The 20,094-nt window shown below is 37.6% G+C and overlaps 1 protein-coding gene across 1 annotated transcript in view; it reads left to right on the top strand.

The window, feature by feature from the left end:
- Window positions 1–20,094, top strand: part of DCDC2 (doublecortin domain containing 2) — a 65,241-nt gene that overhangs the window by 21,630 nt on the left and 23,517 nt on the right. The window contains exons 5-7 of the mRNA XM_010194247.1: window positions 3,318–3,464; window positions 4,467–4,521; window positions 7,556–7,757. Coding sequence (XP_010192549.1) covers window positions 3,318–3,464; window positions 4,467–4,521; window positions 7,556–7,757 — 404 coding nt within the window. The remainder of the gene's footprint in view (window positions 1–3,317; window positions 3,465–4,466; window positions 4,522–7,555; window positions 7,758–20,094) is intronic.

Genomic DNA, 20,094 nt, shown 5'->3' on the forward strand with positions numbered 1-20,094 from the left:
AACTGAATGATGTTCATGAAAGCACAAATCATTCTATACATAGCTAGGATTGCTTTTGAGAAGTTTCCTTCAGTGCTCAGCTTTAATCCTTTAAAATAAGATAATGTACATGACATTTTGAATGATATAATGTTTTCTTTTCTCTGGTTTTCTATTAACTCAGTTTTCATTTTCTTTTCCTTAAAATGCTAGGAATACATATTAAATATGTTAGTAAAATGGTCGTTGTTCTTTAATAAGTTACACATTAATTCCTGGGGTTTACTGAAACTGAGTTAGCATTAGGGGAGGTCCTGTAAGACAACTGATGCTGGGAAGATAAAGTTTCTCATTAAAGAAGGATAAGTGGGATTAGGAGAACCTACATTATGTATATGGGAGTTTCTCTTTTCTGTGTTATTGAAAGAAATACAAAGTTGCCAAGTCTTATGCAGTTTCACATGTGGCTTTAAAAAAAAAAAATTGAACATCCCCACCAGAATAGGGGTGTAAGTAAGAAATATGAGAGAGGAGGCAGAGAGAAAGTAGCTTTTATGCTTGCCAGATTGTGCATGGGGAATGGGTTCAGCAACCTCATGGGCATGGGTTACCTGGTGCGTGGGCAACTGGGAATTTGGGGATATTGGTCCTGCAAGTTGTGTCATTGCTGTCACCTTTGTCTCCATTTCTCCTGTGTGCTTGCTTTGTTTTTGCTGCCAGTTTTTGGGCTTGGCTTCAGGAGGGAAAACGGAAGTCCACTGACATCCCATGGGACAAGCCCTAGGTCATCCCCCAGTGACCAGAAGAAGCTGGTTGTCAAGGACATTTTTCTTGCATAATACTAGCCAGAGGAATATAAGAGAACCAAGCTGGTCTTTGAGTGGCTGTGGCCAGGCGGGTGGGTAGAAGGCTTCAGAAGTGTCACAAAACTTATGTGATGCTTGTTAAGTCAATAGCTATTTATTTGTTTGAAGTTCCATTTTTAATTTCACTTTCATCTTCAGTGACTGATTGTGCTTGATTCAGTTACCATGGTTATTATTTTCAGGGTGAAAAATACAATTAGAGACTGCTAGATACTTATTAAACAAATAACTTTTGTACATTAAATATAATATTAAAACTCCAGCAAAGTGAAAGATTGGGAACAAAACCCCACAGCTATGTTTGTATGTACTCCTATATGTCTGCAGTACTGTACAAACATTAAAAAAACAGTTCTCAAACTGTGGTTCACTGATTTGCTGTTTTTTCCACCAAGTTTCCCAGAGCAAAATGTAATCTGGCAAAACACAGTGAGATTAATTCAGAAATAGGCTTCTTGCTTATTTTTAGATTGCTTGGTTTATTTTCATTTTTTTGTGTGTAACTGATGTCATCTGTGTGGTAGCAAAACATTAATTGCTCTTTGAATTGCTGGCATGCCTGTGAAATGTTTGCACTAATAAGTAAACATGAGTAGTACAGAGTGGGTGCTTCAGAGTTAATATGCCTTTTTGCAAGGAAGCAGCAATGTGATAAAGATTTTTAAAAGCTGTAATTTCACCTTTGAGAACCTTTGGTCTTTCCACTTAGAAAACCAAAGTATTTATGTATGACAGGAGGCACCTAGAAAATCAAGGTACTTTCATGGGGAGAATATAAGAAAGACATAGACACACTGATGCAAGTGCAGCAAATGGCTATGAAGATGAAGAGCCTGAAGATCCCTGTCATGTGGGGAGGGCTGGGACTCTGCAGCCTGGAAAGGAGAAGGCTTTGGGGGTTCTTGTTAATGTGTATAAATACCTGTTGGGAAGGAGTGAAGAAGTCAGAGTCAGGCTCTTCTCAGTAGTGCCCAGTGACAGGACAAGAGGCAATGGGCACAAACTGAAATACAGCAAATTCGACTTGAATGGAAGGAAAAAAAAGATACTGTAAGCAGCATCAAACACTGGAAGAGGTTTCCCAGAGAGGTAGTGGAGTCTTCATCCTTGTGGTTATTCAAAACACACCTGGACACAGCCCCAAACACCCTACTCTGGTTGCTCCTGCTCTGCGTGGGGTGGTTGGACTAGGCAGCCTCCAAGGATCATCTCCAACCTCAGCTATTCTGTGATTCCTGCTTCTATAAGCTGCATCTTTTTTTCCCTGTGTTTTTTCAAGGTTTTGCAACCATGTGTATGAACTTAAGAAGCAACTTTTTCTCTATAAAGCTGAAAATTTTTGCACTTTATAAGTGAGGAGTGTTCTTAAGAAAAGCTTTTCATATTCTTCCTAAAAGTTTCATTGTCTAGGTGTAGATTTCATTTTATATCTCCTTGCATTGTATTGAATTTTATGAATAACGCATACAGCTAGCCTTCCTGTACAAGGCTTCTAGAAGAGCAAATAAATGGCCATTCAACATTTGTACATTTAAGGCTTAAATGCAGAACTATTAATGTTGACTATTTAATTAAATATAAATACTGTTGAGTTTTGGAATTTACTTCATAGGAAAGAATGTATTTATTATTTAATGTTTCCTCCTTCCTTGTTGTTTTTACCATCATTAAAATAAAATTACAAACTTGATAATGAAGTAATTGGGATAGCATAGAAATAATGTGTTGACCACCCTCCCTTCCCTTCTCCCACCAGGTCTCTAACGCATTTCCTCTTTCTTGGTAAAATGTGCAAACAGAAATTACTGTGGTAAAAATCTACCTTTTGTAATAGACAGTTGTTGGTATTGTAGGCGCTTCTTGTTATGATGTATTATTGTATTTCCTGCTACTTCCAGCCTTGTTCCACCAGGTACAGCCATGTTCCAGCCTTCTGATCTATACATTATAACAATATAAGTGCAATATTATCAACTTGATCTGTGTTAGGTGGACCTGGGTTTTCAGTTGTGGGACCATGAATGCCCTGTCCTTTCCAAATTACTGTGTAATGCCCTGAGCACACACGAGATGGGGAATTTAGTATGAGATGGGTCAGCAACTCGTGAACTAGATCCCTTCCAAAGTATCAGGGGAAAGGCATTAAAGACATTCTAAGTACAAAGGAATTTACTTCATTTTAGAAATTATGAGAGTATTTAATCTGTTATAGTGCTTCATACTTCATTTGCTTTATATAAACTGTGATTTAGGTTATTATTTTGCTCTGTCTTTCCTTGTGGTTTTTTGTGTGGTTTTTTTTTTTTAAATTTTTTTTTAAATGTAGCGACTGATCATTGTATGCTTTATTGGGTTTCATATCTGGAAATTCAGTATGATTTAGTGAGTCCAGATTAACATGGCTTTCAAAGTTCTTAATACACCTAACTGAATGTTGAGGTTTATTATATTAAACATTTTTATATTTTTCAGACTTTACACTTTAGATGGAAAACTTGTTCAGAATGGGTCAGAACTGGAGAATGGGCAAATATATGTTGCAGTGGGTAGAGAAAAGTTTAAGAAGTTGCCATATGGTGATCTGCTGTTTGGCAAATCTACAATAAGAAGGCCACAGGGGTAAGTTCTGTAGGTGTGTGATACACTTTTTATGATATACCACCAGTAAAGTACAAAGTCATCATTCCTAGAACGATGGATGGATGGATGGGTTAGTATGGATGCAAAACTTTATAGACAGCTTGAGAAAGTTGAAATAACAAAAAGAGAAGACAGAAATTCAGAAGACTATTTCACCTCATAAACAAGTCATTAACCATGTATCACAAAATTAATGTCAGAGAAAGGATTGTTTTTTTACTTGGCTTAATTTATTTTTTTCCTGGGATATAAATGTGTATGGCTGAATGAGATCAGGTGCAGCTATGCCAGATCTACTCTTGCTTGCTGGTGTTTTGTGAAACATGTAATTTCTTAAGAGTGCTTTATGTTTGGGTCTATTTTTTTAGGCGAGAATTATCACATGATAGGGTCCTAAACCAGGTCTCTGTAAGAAGAAACTTGGGCTTTGAGTATCTTTGGAAAACATGAAAATTTGGAGCCATTTCATTGAAATAAATGGAAAGAAGTGGAAATTTGTCTCACATAGTGATGTAATTTAGAGAATTTGTCCCATATTCTGCATATAAACTGCAGTGTATTTTGTATTTGTTTTTTTAACTGAGCAACTGTAGACAATGTGAATGACTTGAAAGTATTTTCAGAAACAGCATTTGCACCAAATGAATTTCAGTACAATAAAAAGATATGTTGATCAATTGATGTAAACAATTTAATTGAAATTGCTACAACTTTTCATTATAATAGTTCTAAGGATAGTAATTCACTGAATACTACTCTGCAAATTTTCAGTATATAAAGTATGCATTGTGGGGGAATGTAATATATTTGTTTGAATAAGTTAATGATTATGTGTTTAAATATAATCTAGTGAGCAGTAGTGAGTGATTCTTAGTAAAAACATGCCATAGCTGACTCAGTATTATCTGACTTGGTTATAGATATGATAGTGTCTATAATAGTGACAGTGTGCTCATTCTAAGATATGGCTTATTTCTGCAGTTCCAAAGCCACTGTATTACCTCCAATTGTGGGATCTCGAAAGTCTAAAGGCAGTGTAAGTATCAAGTGCCATAATAAAGTTTCTAATTTCTAATTTTGCTTAATTCCAGCAGATGGAAAGTCCCAGTCCTTTCGGTTTTAATTAAATCTGAAGAGAAAAAAGCTACAGCCACCTGGTGGTATGCTTATTAAAACCTGATGAATCCATAGCTATTTGCAGTGTCAATTGGAAAAAACAAATCTGAGAAAATATTATTGGAATAATGGCTGCTTTATTTTGTATAAAACCTTCCATAGCGAAGATCAACTGTTGCCTTGACGTCTTTCCCATGAAACTTGTCAGCGATTTTTGTTTATGTGCTAAATTATCATTCAAATTATACATCTGAACGAAAAATACAGAACCTTTTACAAAACATCTTTCAGAAAATGGTGTTTCTACATGCCGAGTCTGAATAAGGTCCTAAAACAGTTTCCTATCTGATGTGTTTTGCCCTAGCTAACCATTAAATACAGAGCTTCAGCCTCCACTGCTTTGTATCCTGTATGGTTGTTTATATATGTACAAAATGAGTCCACTGTGGATTTAAGCAGTGCCAAATCAGAATATAAGTATCTGTTTGCACTTACAAGTGCAGTGTACTGTACGAGACAGCAGACAGTCAGAGTCACAGTCTATCATTATAATTGTGGTAGTTGAACATGTCTATTCACTGTTTACAAAACAAAAAAGCCCCAAGCCACTAAACAAAAGAAACAATAAAATATGCAGTCTCTGTTCCATTCTGTTGAAATTCAGTAGAAGATAAAATCTCAGTAAAGAAGATACTTTCAAGTGGTGTTTGTTTTTAAAATGTGATCTTTGCAATTCTAGCTTTCATAAAAATAACTCATTAACTTTTTAAACTTCTTGCCCCTTCTGCTATTACATAAGAGCATATACAGAAAATTATTTAATATTCACTTTTATTCCGCTGGGATTGTAACACACACTGATAACAAGTGTCAAAACTTAAGGAGGCAGGAATATGTACTATTGCTCTTAACTATCTAATGCAACACTTGAACTTGTTTAAATCATACAATTGTTTGCTTCAATTTGGTATAGTATCATAGAATGATTTGGGTTGGAAGGAACCTTAAAGACCATCCAGTCCAACTCCCCTGCCATGGGCAGAGACACCTCCCACCAGACCAGGTTGCCCAAAGCCTCATCCAACCTGGCCTTGAACACTTTCAGGGAGGGGGCATCCATAACTTCTCTGGGCAACCTGTTCTACACTTTTTTACTATTTTGCCATGACACTATTTTACTATTATTTTTTACTGTATTACTATATATACACTTTTTTACTATTCTTAATTGGGAGTAACACTCTCTAGTTTGAATTACAAGAGGCTGAAATGTTGCCGTCCCCTCATTTCTCTTTATAGAGAAAGAATTGGTGGTAGATTTGATGGTACTAGTAGATAAATGATAGATTAGATGGTAAAAGATAGATGGTATTTATGTAAGATATTTTAAACAGAACTGCTTTCTACTGATTATGTGAAAACTAGAAGAATTGCATAAAATTATAATAACATATGCAGGATTTTTTAAAGAGAAGCAGGATTTTGTTCAGGACTTATTTTTTTTTAAAGATTTCAGTTTTACATAGTATTACCTTTTAACTTTAGCAGTGAGGTGAAAAGAATTGTCCACAACCATTGCAGAATGAAAGGCCTTTCTGGTGGCCAAGTTCTAAACTGGCATGCATAGTTCATGCAGCTACACCAAGTGAAACAATGAAGTAGAATATGTTCGTCTTCTGTGATTTAGCTAAGTCTGTGCTAAGGTGTTCCAGATACTGATAAAGTTTTCTGCCCTGCTTGTTTTGTTGTTATACGAAGTGTTTTGACAGAACTGGATTAAGAAGGAACTGCAGGTACTGTTAAGACCGGCAAAAGTAAGAGTCTGACAGCCTCTAATGGGAGGCAGCGATGCAGGTGTTCAGTTGGTAAAGTCTTTACGCAGCCTAGAATGATATAAACAGCACCCTAAAGGGCTGCTATGTACAGTTCAGGTTTTTACAGTGTTGACTGTGAACAGATTTAGACTGGATTAAAATGTGTATAAATAATAAAATCTCTGGCTAGTATACCCAGGATCGTACATACATCAAGGCTGTAAAATTAAGGACCAGGTTTCTGTTCATGTTTCTAGATATACCACATAGCAAGCAGAGAAACTGGCTGATGTCCTTGGACATGATTCAGAGGCGATGTGTTGACAGACCCCTTTCTTAGGGTCCACTTGGCAGTCAGTGTTACTGCCACACGAAGACTGTCATCCTCTTCCATCTGCTTTTGACTCTTAGATTAATGCCCATGTCTCATTTACACAGGCAATTAATTATTCACAAGCTATATACCAGTACATAAAGGGTGGCTACCAAGAGGATAGAGACTCCCTTTTCACAAGAAGTCACATGGAAAAGACGAGGGGTAATGGACACAAGTTGTTTCTGGAGAGATTCTGACTGAACTCCAGAAGAAATTTTTTTACCATGAGATCAATCAGACACTGGAAAAATCTCCCAGGGGAAGTGGTGAATTCCCCTACACTGGTCAGTTTTAAGAGTCAGCTTGACAGGGTGCTGACTCATCTCATTTAAACTGTACTTTTACCTCGAGAGGTTGGACTAGATGATCCTTGTGGTCCCTTCCAACCTGGTCTTCTATGATTCTATATATGTAACATCTTGTGTTCTTACACATGTATGCAGAGATGAGATATTACTGTATATCATATGCTTGCATTTGTAGATTCACCAAACCATTATTTTAATCAAAAGAAGCATTATTTCCTTATAATAAATGTGTTCTTTTCCTCTGGGATTTGTTGAGGAGCATTTAATCAGTCAGATCATATAGTAAGTTGATGAGATACAGTTTTCTGGATAGTTTAAGATACTGCTTAACTATACTGATTGTAAATTAATATGCTTCTTTAACACCTGATACCAATCCTTAGTATTAAAAGGTTGAAATAAAAAAAATAAAATTTGTCATTTTCATCAGTGATAATTACATACACTTCTTTTCAGGGAAGTGATCGGCAATCTAAATCTACCGTTGGATCCAGTGACCCAGGAGAAAACAATTCCTCACCTCAGCCTCCCAAAGGGAAGGACAAAAAAAGCCAGAACTCAGAGGATTCTGTGTCCAGACGACACTTTTCTAGCTACTCTACAAAAGTAAAACAGACAGTAAAAGTAATGGCTTCCACAGAAGTCCTTCAAGATAATGGTCAGTACTGAGATAATCACTATTGTAGCATAGTGGCTTTTGATTTTCATTTAAAACAGTGAAGCAGTGGAATAATATGCTTGTATAGTTCTTGAATTGTCTGTTCGCTCTGGCTAACTGAATTTACTGAAGTTCTGCTTAGGAAGTGTACCTATGCATAATTGCCACATTCCTGGCTTCATTTACATACCACAGGAGACTGTGTATGATATTTAGTATACCTTGAAAGTTAAACTAATGTGGTCCTATCTTTACGCTTTTGTATAATAGTATAATAGAAAACATATTTTGACCACTTTCCTGTTGTTCTGTCTTGCAAAAAAATGAAGAAAGGAGCTGGTGTGCTCAAAGGACACCTTGATCTCCCTGAGGATCCCTGGTTAGCTGCCTGGTTCTACGTAACAAAATGACTAGACCTGGGGGAACAGCGCTAACACAAGCTCCAGTTAGCTCATAGTTGCTGAGACTGATCATACAGCAGAGCTGCTGGAGGCACTTTCAGAATTTCTCCCCCACTGTGCCGTGTAAGCAATTTAGAAATTTAGTCATAAACATCCTCTTTGAGAAACTGTTTTTCTTATGGTGTGCTATTCTCCCTTCCCCCCTCCTAATTTTTTTAGGGGCTAGATGTCTGTCCCCTTACTACAGATATTGCTGATGTGCTTGGATGGCTATTTTTCCTCATTAGTAATAGTTCCAGAAGTCATTAATGCCAGCCAATTAATATCTGTCAGTACAAATAAATGATTCTTTTCATAGCATTTGACATTTCTTCTCACTGCTGTTTAAGTGTTAAAAATTAAGTGTGCAATAATAAATTGTGTTATATGTCATCCAACAACACAGTTTTGTACCTCTGTCTAGAATAATGAGTTGTAAATCTGAGTCAGGAGCAGGTTTGTAAATCTGAGTTTTAAAAGATCAATGAAATATAATATTTTGTAATATAATTGTCTTTTCAATTAAATTTCAATTCAAGTAAGCTTGTTGAATTTCAAGTTTATTTTAGTCTTGATTCAAATACCATTCTATCCTTTTGCTGGTAAGCAGACATAATTTTAGCCAAGTCTTTTTCAGTCCAATTTTTTTTGTTATAGAACAATGATTATATTATAATGAAAGTAACTGGAAACATTTGTCCTTTATAACTCATGAAATGACTGAATATATTATTTTCCATGAAAGCATCATGGTGTATCCCCACTTTTTACACATTGAGCAGTGCATGTTAAAAAGATATGAGGGAGAGACTACCAGAGCTGACCTCTCAGAAGGGGCCTTGCATGATTGGCTTACCAGTTGTGAAAGGTCATCATTATGTAAGACACAAAGAAGGCAGGGAAAGGATTTTACATTTAGGCAGTTGTCTACCCTGGATACCTTCAATTGTTGAGATGTTTTGGTTGTTTTTTTTCCTTGGAAACAGATGCACTGACTTCTATGGGAAAATGCCCATACAGAATTGTTTATACAGAACTCAAAATGCACATGTTCTGGTCTAGTCTCCTGTTCAGAGTACTGAACTGCTCTGAACTTCTACTTATGACCAGACAGATCTCAGTCAGACCTCTTACATTAAGAATAGCCAAGCCACATAACTTTTTCTGATAGGTACAGTGCCATTATGGAGATTTTCTATATGCTACCTTTTCTGGCCTAAGGTAAGTAAAGTTTCTACAGATGTTTTCTGAAAGCAAATTCATCCCTCTTGCTGAGGTGAGAGAAATTTGTTCTTTGCCTTTGTTGGCCTTTTATTAGGTTATCAGAGATTTCTGACTGCTTGCTTTCATTTCCCTGTGGAGGGTAGATTACTAGAAGCAGCAATAGTTTCTCTGTGCTTTCAGCAGCTAAGAGATAAATCTTGCTTTGCTAGATAGCAAGCAAATATAGGGAGGTATTTACCTCTCCATATTTAGCACTATTGCTGCTTCACCTGCTGATAGAAATGGTTGGAAATCCACTAAGTTTATTGAAGAAGTGACAGTTTACTTCTTACTTCAGCTTTTCCATGCTTTTTGAGTCTTGTGTAACTAGGAGAAGCTATCCAAGGCAGCCAGTTCTCTGATTTGAGCTAGAGTATATTTTGGGAGAACCTCTCTGTTCTTTCTGTGCTCCTCTATTTATCCTCCATGTACAAAGACCTGCTAGCAGAAGTGGGAATGAACAATTTGATGTGTGTGCTGTTCTGCAAGTCTAGATATACCTCGCTGGTCATGCAGTTGCTGAGGGAGATGAAGTCTCCAGGTTGAATTCAGACAGCAGCATGGAATGAGAAATCCAAAGCTGTGTAAGGGATTGCTGGTGGGTTGCAATCCCACACTCAGTGGATCTCTGTTCATGAGGAGATGTATACTAAGCCAGTGAGAACTGTTTTGTTTTGCCAAGCAAAAAAAGCAAACCGCCTTATGTTCCTGTAAGTCTTTAGGCCAACTACAGTGCCTGCTACAGACTTGTGAACATCTACAGACTTCTCTTTCCCCAGTTAAAATTCTCAATGCTTGTTCAGCCAGATCAAGTGGAAAATATTGCAGTAAGCAGTTGCCTTAAGCTTCTTATCACAAGGCTAACTATTCAAAGTGATTTTCAGCCCTGCTTGTATTTTAACAAGAGGTGCATCCTTATCATTACATTATTCTAGTTCTGGTTAAATGTATTTCTTCGCCACATGATTTTAACTAAATTTAAAGATGTTGTATTGATTTATTTATTTTCTCCTACCTTTTCTGGTTTCATTTTTCTTTCTGGTATTTTGCAGTAAGTATGACAAAACTTTTTCTCTTATTAAAAGCAAAAGTATGTTGTCCTGTTTCCTGTATTTTTGCTTTACAAGCCCTCAATAATTCTAGCTAACATCCTTTATTCACTATTTCATGTGAGAAAGCATGTGCAGTTGTTCTGAGTCTGTTAGCTCTTAGTGGAACACTTTTTTGCTATGGCATTTATAAAAATAAGTGTTTTATCATTGCGTGGAAAACATGTGAAGGGTGCATGGAGCACTGGAGAGAAATCTCACTTGTCCCTTTCCTTTCCCTTTAGTAATTTTGGCTGAAAATTTGTAAGGGAATGCTTCAGGTCCCTTAAAATCCACAGGTTTTTTTGTTTGCTTTGGATTTTTTCCCTCTCCAGAGGAGGTGCAGCTGTACTTGCTGCAATGGTTTTTGTCATAGTAGCCAAGAAATAGATCTGAACCACATTCTGAAATAAGCGTCTCACCATAAGAGAGGGTAGTTCAGCCTCTGTACCCAGTTTATTTTCTGCACTGTCTGAGGTCTGACAGACTGGTAGAAGTACCCAACCTTTTGACAAGACCTGATCCTGTTGGCAACTCATCTGAAGTTTCTTCTGACCCACTGAGGCAAGTGGCATGTGTCACCATTTAACAGGAAACAGAAATGTCCTTCTAGAAGTGGATGGCATTGGAGGCGCAGTGTTGTAGAGGAGGCTGAGCCAGGACTAAGGAGGAGTGCTTTTAACTGTTGCTGCTCCCAGGCAACTAGTGACAAGATGAGAGGGCATGGCCTGAAGCTGTGACAGGGGAGGTTTAGCCTGGATATTAGAAAGCACTTTTTCATGAAGAGGGTGATCAGGCATTGGAATGGACTGCCCAGGGAGGTGGTGAAGTCACCATCCCTGGAGGTGCTTAATGACAGGCTGGGGGTGGCACTCAGTGCCATGGTCTAGCCAATGTGGTAGTGTTAGGTCATAGCCTGGACTTGATGATCTCAGAGGTTTTTCCCAGCCTCAATAATTCTGTGATTCTGTGCTTCTACGGCAGGAAGCAGACAAGGCATTCATATCACATGATACATTTTTTCATAAGCAGTCTGTTAACCCAGCCAAACCGAAGACAGTACACTGAGAGCAGTTTCTTTTTGTTGTGTTCTGAAGCATGGTGAATTGGGTAACTTACCCACATAGTGGCAAAATCTAAAACTTCGCAATATTTAATCCAGTGATAACTGTATACAAAAAGTTTTTAATGTGCTATTGTTGTGAATGTGACACAAGAATACAGGAAACTATTTCATGCTGAAAGAATTTACGTCCCAGAAAGAAATGTCATGTATTTCATCATCAAAATTAAAGCACTACAATGCACCTATAAGATTGTTAGTGTGTTAACACCACTCAATTACTTTGAAATTGAGTGCTTCATTGTACTTAGTATACACATTTCCCTAGAATGCAATAATGCCCTTCAGAAAGGTAGGAAATTGCTAGATTTTATAGTTGTTTAAATTTACCCTTTGAGATTCTCTGGAGACAGCATTTATTTTCTAAAATATTTTAAAAAAATTTTAGTGTGATGGTAGTTTTACAGCTGAAACTATTCTTGAGCAGGTTATGTGCTACTCAAAAAATAACTTTTCTGAGTCTTATGCATAGAGTCAGATATTTTATTTTTTTTTCTGTCAAATCCTAGGAATGTAAAAGAGGAGTTAATGCACTAAGCCTTGTTTGGTACCCAGAGTCTCCCACTGTATGTTCCCTTGCATTGTTCTTTCCTATGTAAATGAGCAGCAGGCTTCTCTATGGAAGGTCAAAAGCTCGAGGAAATAAACATCTCCAAGTGAGATGTGAAGGATTCTTAAATTGCTCTTGCCCTTTTTTGCCCAGATTTGTCTGCCTGTGAGAGACTGCAACACGTACAGGCAAAATTTGGGGACAGAGGACGACTCTTGAAAAATCAGAGCAAAGGTCTTTTCACTCAGGTCTGACCCTGTGTGGGAGTTCCACTGTAGTCAGAACATACAGAGCCTGTAGTGAAGTAGTTCAAATAAAATGTATTATAGTGACCCCAAAGGGTCATCTTCCGTGCAGTTGTTTTCTCCTGAGTGTTTTTTCTGGTCACACCTCAAGATGGAGTGACCTGAAGCAGAAGCCAGGCAGGCTGTAGGAGCTGTGAACTGCTAGTATGGATTGTTGCAGCTTCAGTATCCTCCTGCCCAGCCCACCCTCTGTGTCAAAGACTGCCCTTGACAGAAACCCAGTTAGACCATAAAAATACAGAATTGTAGAGGTCAGCATTACACCATATTTCTGTCCTGATTTGTGATGATGTTAAACATACTGCCATAGCCATATTATTTTGTGACTTGGTAGCCTGTTTTGCTATTAAGTTTGTTTGTTTATTTTTCATTAACTGAGTATTTTTCTTCTGTGGGTCTATCTATTGAGTTAAATGTAGCACAGGAACTTGATTAAATATTTCCACCAAACTATCTGCAGGTGGGAAGTGGAAATTCTTAGCTGGTTGATGTGCATTTTAGAACAGAGGTAGGTGGCAGAGTAGTCCCCTTGAAAAGCTTTCCCTAGAGAGCCTCATTAGTCAAATCAGCTTTGTGAGCCCACTGACTACAACTCTGTCCATGGGGGATCTGAGAAAGAAGTAGATGTGTTGAAGTAAGCAAAGCCTGAAACATTCTGCCCTCATCAGCATTGGCACTGTTTTTATGGCACATCATAGGAGAGTCACCTGGCTCTGTTTTGACCTGTGCAGCCCTTTCTCTACCAGAAAAAATGCTCACAGTGTGGAAGTTGCATTGCCACGTTTCCTTGCTAACCAGAGAAACAAACCAGTTTGCCTCTTTCAAGTGGAGTAGGTTGTGGCTGGCTTTTCTGCTTGCTTTTTTTGACGTACTAAGGTGATCTTTAGCATACCACTGAAGCAGGAAAGAAATGTTAGAAATATGTGAACACTGATTCATATCCAAATGACTAAATGTGTCTCCATCCTGCAGCTTGTTCATGACGTAGTAGGCTGTTTGGGTTTAACCTGCCTGGAAAAGGTATGAATTGTCTTTTCTTCTAGCTCTCTAAAATGAGGCTTTTAGTGTCTGCCATATAATAACTTTCTGTTTCAATATGAATGTGCTGGTAGTCTGGTTTCCCACAGAAAGATTTTCTCAATGCCTTTTCAGTTCTCTGATGTTGTTTTATCCTTACAGTAGATGGTAAGTGTTCTTATGAAGGGTAGAATCATAGGAAATTAACTTAAAGGATTCTGGCAATAAGTTAGGATGACTGACTTTAGGCATTCCGTACATTTAATAGTGAAGAATCCTGGTAAATCATTAGGCTTTTTCAGGTGGCATAAGGATGTGAAGTAGAAGATACTCCTTTTCTTACTGTTTTGATTTGATTCAGGTCAATCATTTAAATAGTGTTAGTCTCTCTAATTTTTGCTGCCATGGTCTAAATATGCTGCTGTCTGAATATATTAATGAATATAAGTTTTATAAATTTTGGTTAATCTGGGCACAAGTGTGAATATATTTATTTATATCATAAGACTCATAGACTTCTAAATTTCCAAATAAGTTGAGTCAATTTCTTCTGCAAGTGTGTGCAAGTGTGCAAGTCTTTAGAGAAGGGGATGATATTGCGATTTGAGTCAGTGCATCAAGGTCTCTATTCCTCTGTTTGTCTCACTTTATTTGGCTTGTGTTTTGAATTAATCCCTGAATCCCACAGTATGGCTTTCTTCTGTTAATTTATGGCTCAAATAAAGGTTTTGTAACCATCATCGGGTCTGAATTTTGAGATCTCAGTGGTGAAGTATGCTCCATGTGAAATGTTCTTGCAAAAAGATGTGTGGGATTCTGCAGGAGATGATGTGGAGTCTGAAGTCAAGATGAACAACTGTCAAAACAGCCAGATTTCAGAATGCAAGTGAGCATGTATTGATGTATTTTTTTCCATCAAGTCACACTAACATGCATGCTTAACCTTTTTAAGCATACAGTCTAGGTTTCATTTCTTGCACTGAGACTCGTCTTGACATCTATTTGCTTAAAAGTAAAAGAGCATGTTCATGAAGAGGCCCAGTCTCTCAGTCACATACTCATTAATGGTGTCTTTGTTAGACTCATTTGTGTGCTTAAATCTAAGCATGGACATGTGAATTTGGAAGCTCAAGGCTTTACACATATGTACTCTTTCAAGAAGGAGCTATTATCTTAAACCTAAAATATATAAATAACCACACAAATCATTGGGAAAATATAAGAATTTGTTAGGTGCTATTATTTAATAGTTAATGGATGTTTTCATACTAGCCATATTCTCAGTATCATCATTAAACAACGTGGATAAAACAGTTTATGTTTCCTATGATGCAATTTATAGTCTCTGTTGCAAGAACAGAGCTGAAAGCTAATGATAAAACCTTAAAGAAGTATGTAATTCCTATCTATATGAATTACTAGTGGCTAAAATAACCTGATATTCTATTATTCTATGATAACGTATCTTTCACAGAGATGTATTCCAGACAAAAAAAATAATATTCAGCATATATGTAATCATATAAGCGTATCTGCATTAAATTATTAGGTGAAAGAATCTATTAATGTCAGTGATATTGATAAAACAGGTTTTTAAAATGATGTAAAAGCCTCTAATATCAATAGTGGTCAAATGTAAACATGTGCCCATTGCCCCTTTGTGTTTTATTCTTTTCTATATTAGCACGTAACAGTGTTGCTAAGGATGCTTCTGTTCATTGAAAACTGCACTGTTTAAAATTTGAAATGCACACACAGCTTAGATGAAATGGTTGCGGAAATATATGAATATCCTGTCCTTTTGATAAGGTGGTGTGAGTGTTCTATTAGTTCAGTAGGAGGCTTATTGCGTTTATTTTTTTCTTTTGAGGGAAATCTTTTTAAAAGACTTATGGTTAAAACACTGGCATTTAATAGTAAATTAAATAGTTCCTAGCTAACATCTGAAGACTCTTAAGATGAATCAGACTTAACAGAGAGAACTGAATTAGTCCAGAGCCAGGATCTTGCTTTCTGTGGAAACAGGAAAAACATAGAATGTGCATTAGCACTTAGCATACATCTATAATTAAAGTAAGGAATGCAACCAAGGTAGTATAGGTCAATTTACTCCTTAATGGGACTGTCACTATTTTCTGAGTGCAGCACAATTGTCAGGTGACCCCAAGTTTGTGAAAGATGCATTTCCTACCTACAGTTTTCTGCTGTTCCTGATACTGTTATGAAAGAAAGCTTTATATGCCTGTGAAACTTTGTTCTTGTTTGTTATAATTTGTCCTGTGGCACCCATGATAGCTGTGGTAAGACTATCCTAACAACTCTTCCACTGCTTCTCAGTCTGGTCTCCCTGCACACTTCCCACCTCCTTTGCTTTGCTCCTTTTCTCTTCCTCCTACCCCTCCCCACCTTTCACTGCTCTTTCCTCTGCTTTTTACACTACTTTCTTTTCCAGTTATTCTCTGATGCTTTTGCTTGGATCCATGTGGCACTTCATTCATTTTAGCTGACTTCTTCTGTTTTACTTCTGTGCCATTTGATGGTCTTTCCTCAAGTAATCCTTTCTATCTGGCACCGATTCACCAGGATCTGGAGATCTGGGTTCAACTCCCTTTTATGTCTTAGCCTTCCTGTTTGACTTTGGGTAATTGCTTGGGCCTAGATATGTTCTGCAGCCAGTGAGGCATCTACATGGAGAGCAATGTGTGTAACAGGAGACGGTTCAGCCCTCCTAAGCTGTTCTCACCACCTCTCTGAAACTTTCTCTGTGTGGCTAAAGGGTATGTCAGAAAGCAGCTGTGGAAATGCTTGGTTAGCCAAGGCTCTTCAGTTCCTGCAGAGGGTCAGAGGTGGGGAATGGGAAGACGAAAGCTCTCCTGATTTCCCTCTTCACCTGGTTATCACAAGCCTTTTCCTTTAAGGAGCTTGGGAGCAGAGAGGATATGCCATTCTCATTTGACTGTTTCTCTGTTCCTTTTGTACTCAGCCATGTGTAGCATTGCAACAAGTGGTGACACCTGCTATGGTTTTAAAGAGTAGAGTTTTCAAGAGGCTGCGTCATCAGCTGTATAACAGGCATCTCTGTAAAGTACCTTCATAGCTTAAAAAAATTTTCTTTAGAATTTATTCAAGTAATAATCCATAGCTTCGTAGGTTTCTTTTGAAGTGACTTATAGCTCAAAGTCATTATGTGTGTGAAATATAACATTTTTCTGACTAATACAAAGTTATTCTTTTGAACATATCCATTAAATATATGTCCTGATGCTCTTTAAAAAGTTCTTGTATGTACTTCTGATGATTGATTTATGGACTGTGACTTTTTAAAGCAAAAATAGTTTTCTGTGCAATGGCAGTGTACTTTGTATTAAAATAATGGAAGTGTGATGAGAACTCATTAGAGCAAAGATTATTGGTTTTTTGAAGTTTAAGTATTCGTTACAAGTGAATGCTGTGCTACAACTGTGGAACAAGAATCTTTAACTCAGTTAAAAGGAAAGAAAACCAACAGGCAAATCCTGGGCAAATTTTGTTTAAGAACTAAACAACCATTGTTTAATTTTAACAAAAAAGCTTCATTGATGTTAATGTTAAAGATATTGAGCCTCTGAGTTTCAGAAAACAAATAAGTGACTTGTAAGACTGTGTGCATATTTGTACTTATCCTGTGTTTGTTTGTTTTATTTATACACACACTAAGGACCCATCCTGCTCCCTTTTGGCTGCTTTGGGAGCTTATACTGCTGGGACAGTATGGTAGGATCCAAAGGGCAGATGAAAAGTACATTTTTCTAAGGGTACTGTTTTTCTTCACCTGTTATTTTCAGTACTTCTTCATATACCAAAGTCTTGCATTAACATACAGTCCAACTTGAAAGGGCAGAATGTAGGCTGGTTGCTCTGTGTGTTAGTGCAAACTCTTCCTCTTCTCCTAGCATGTATGCTTTTAGTGCTCTGAAATGTCTCCCTGTTGACAGGATCTTTCCCTCACACTGTCCTTGTTTGTCACCTTATCTCTAGGTGAGATGGACTCCTGCAACAGCTGTGTGACTAGTGATGCTGAACTGGATGCTAAAAGTGCTTTAAAAGCTGGTAATGGGGGTGGTTTATTCTACATTAAGGCCATTCCATTTCACCTGGAGATGACTGTATGAGATGCAGCTATCCTCTTAGGCAGGCAGCTGGTACCATACAGTTGATTAGTATTTCAGTTGAGTAGTATTTCAGCTAAATTCAGTTAGTGGGAAGGAGCATTGCAGCTTTCTTTGCAGTTTGCTCGTGCCTTTTCAAGACTACTTCAAACGTACTTTTGAGGAACAGAAATTGAGAGGGAAGTGTGCAAGTGGCGCTTTCCTTCTCTGCCCACCATTCCCCAGAAATGCCAAGCTGTAAGCTCTGCCCTTGCAGGGTGAAGAGCAAAAGAGCAGGTATGAGCACATCAGACTTCACAGCACATGTGTTGTCTGTCTGTGTTACTGACTGCTAGCCAAAGTGCTGCTCGGGATAATAGCATTCAAACTCTGCATAGCAGTCCACTAAAAGAGGATTATTTGCAAAGACTCCAGCTGTAGTGTACTTGGTCTCACCTTTGCCTTGTCCATTCAAAAGGCATGATCAGAAGTTCAGAAAAGGCTGTTTATTTGGAGGGGTTGTTTGTTTCATTCTGTTTCCCCATGGCAACAAGTAAATCCTGAGGGTTTCTTGGCTGTGGCACGCTTTCAGATACCAGCTGATCCTGGAAACTTGTTGAGGGCAAGATGCCTCTTGCTGACCTTCCACTGTATGAGGGTTAGAGGAGTAGCTGGGCTTCTAGGCTGCAGCTGTCAAGGAGAGACAAGAGTGTCTGGAGATGCCCGTTCTCTCAGTTGACGGTGAAATCACAAATCTATCTTAGACCAGCTGCTGAAGTATTGGATGTATCATGTATGTAATTCTTGTCTTGAATTATGACATTTTCAGTTTTATTTTAGAATGCAGAGTCTTATTCTGAAATGGAGATGAATTTTTGATGGAGAGCTAGAAGTCTGCTCCAGGAGTACAGTGATAATGATTGCTCCCAAGTACTGTTTTGATCAGTTTAGCTCCACTCTGAAGACTCACTGCAGTTCCTCAGATGGCTTTGCAGATTTATTTAAAAAAAAATCATTCAAATTCAAAGGCTTTGGATTGGGTAAGGGAAGCACTTATCACCATCTTAGGATTTTAATTTTACTTTTTCCTGATGGACAGTGAAAAAGACTCATTGCATTTGGCTGTCACTGATGTGGGATTAATTTATTTTAATCTGAAACCAATAAACAAACTGCACAGTGAGTTTAGACATGCACATTTTGGAGAGTACTGAAATAGATAAAAAGAAAATATTCAAAGTTGAAAATGTATCCCATATTCTTTGCTGTCCTTGTCCCTGCCAATTTAGCAGTTATGTGGAATCTTCTCTCTTTTGAGTGCCAGACTGTTTGAAAGTGATTGTTTTCTGGGGCTTAACATCAGAAGAATTATGTTCATAACGTATTTAAAGCTTAAGTTAATCTTGAACAGAGTTTAGTTGGGCTAGCTGTGTATTTACTTTGAATGTTTTTTTAATACACTGAGAATTTCACCAGCGTGCCATTCATATTACAACTGATCCATGTCATAATCCTCTCAAATCAAGATGATTAAAGAATTTCTTAATGTTGAAAGCTCTTTGTGCAAGATTTAAATTCACCACTTCTTAGAGCAAATCCAGTAGACCGTGAGCTGGTGATTTGGTTTTTATAACCGTTAAGGCATGCTATTAATTTTATGATTGGACTTACATTGCACTGGTAGAAACCTAAATAATATTGAATATATTATACGTAACAGTAATTGCAACTGGAAATGTGAGATTTAGAGCTTAGACTACTGCAGCTGTTTCAGCAGAATTTGGGCTTATGAAAGTGACACCAAAGGCACATTTAATCATCACTATCTTGGTTTAAGGTTTAAAAAAAAACCCTAAACAAACTTTTTAAATTTTTGTTTGCACCACATTCTCTAAATAGTATACTGTAAGAAGTTGAGCAGGAAAGTAGCAAATTCAGATACGTAGTAGAAAATTCTTGTAAGGCAGCACCCTCACTTTAAAGCCTATTTCACTCAAATACAGTAGTTTAATTGTGGTTGCTCAGCTTGCAAAGTAAGCACCCACTCAAACTGTAAAACAAATTCTAGAGATAATAGTATGTGAAGTTTGAGTTTTCACTGTGATTTGGAAAAGTACTATACTGGAGATGGGCTGAGCCACTCCACAGTTTATCAGATCTTGTGTGAGTACTATGAGGTATTAGAAGCTGGCAATCATTTCAATTTCCTGGTTTTGCTATTGGCTAAAAGAGGAAGGCCAACCCTTAATTAAAGGGAAAGCTGCACAGAATGTCAGGTATGGCAGCTGCTCCTGCTATCATGCTCTGATTTGCTTTCAGTGAAACTATAAACTTGTCAGAGAGCACAGACCTGGACTGCTGATACTTGGGCTGCTGATATCAACATTGTGAGCTGAAACTGTTGTTGTTCATGTTTTCCTGCTG

The sequence above is a fragment of the Mesitornis unicolor genome, unplaced genomic scaffold, assembly GCF_000695765.1.
Source record: "Mesitornis unicolor isolate BGI_N332 unplaced genomic scaffold, ASM69576v1 scaffold3881, whole genome shotgun sequence".
NCBI lineage: Eukaryota > Metazoa > Chordata > Aves > Mesitornithiformes > Mesitornithidae > Mesitornis > Mesitornis unicolor.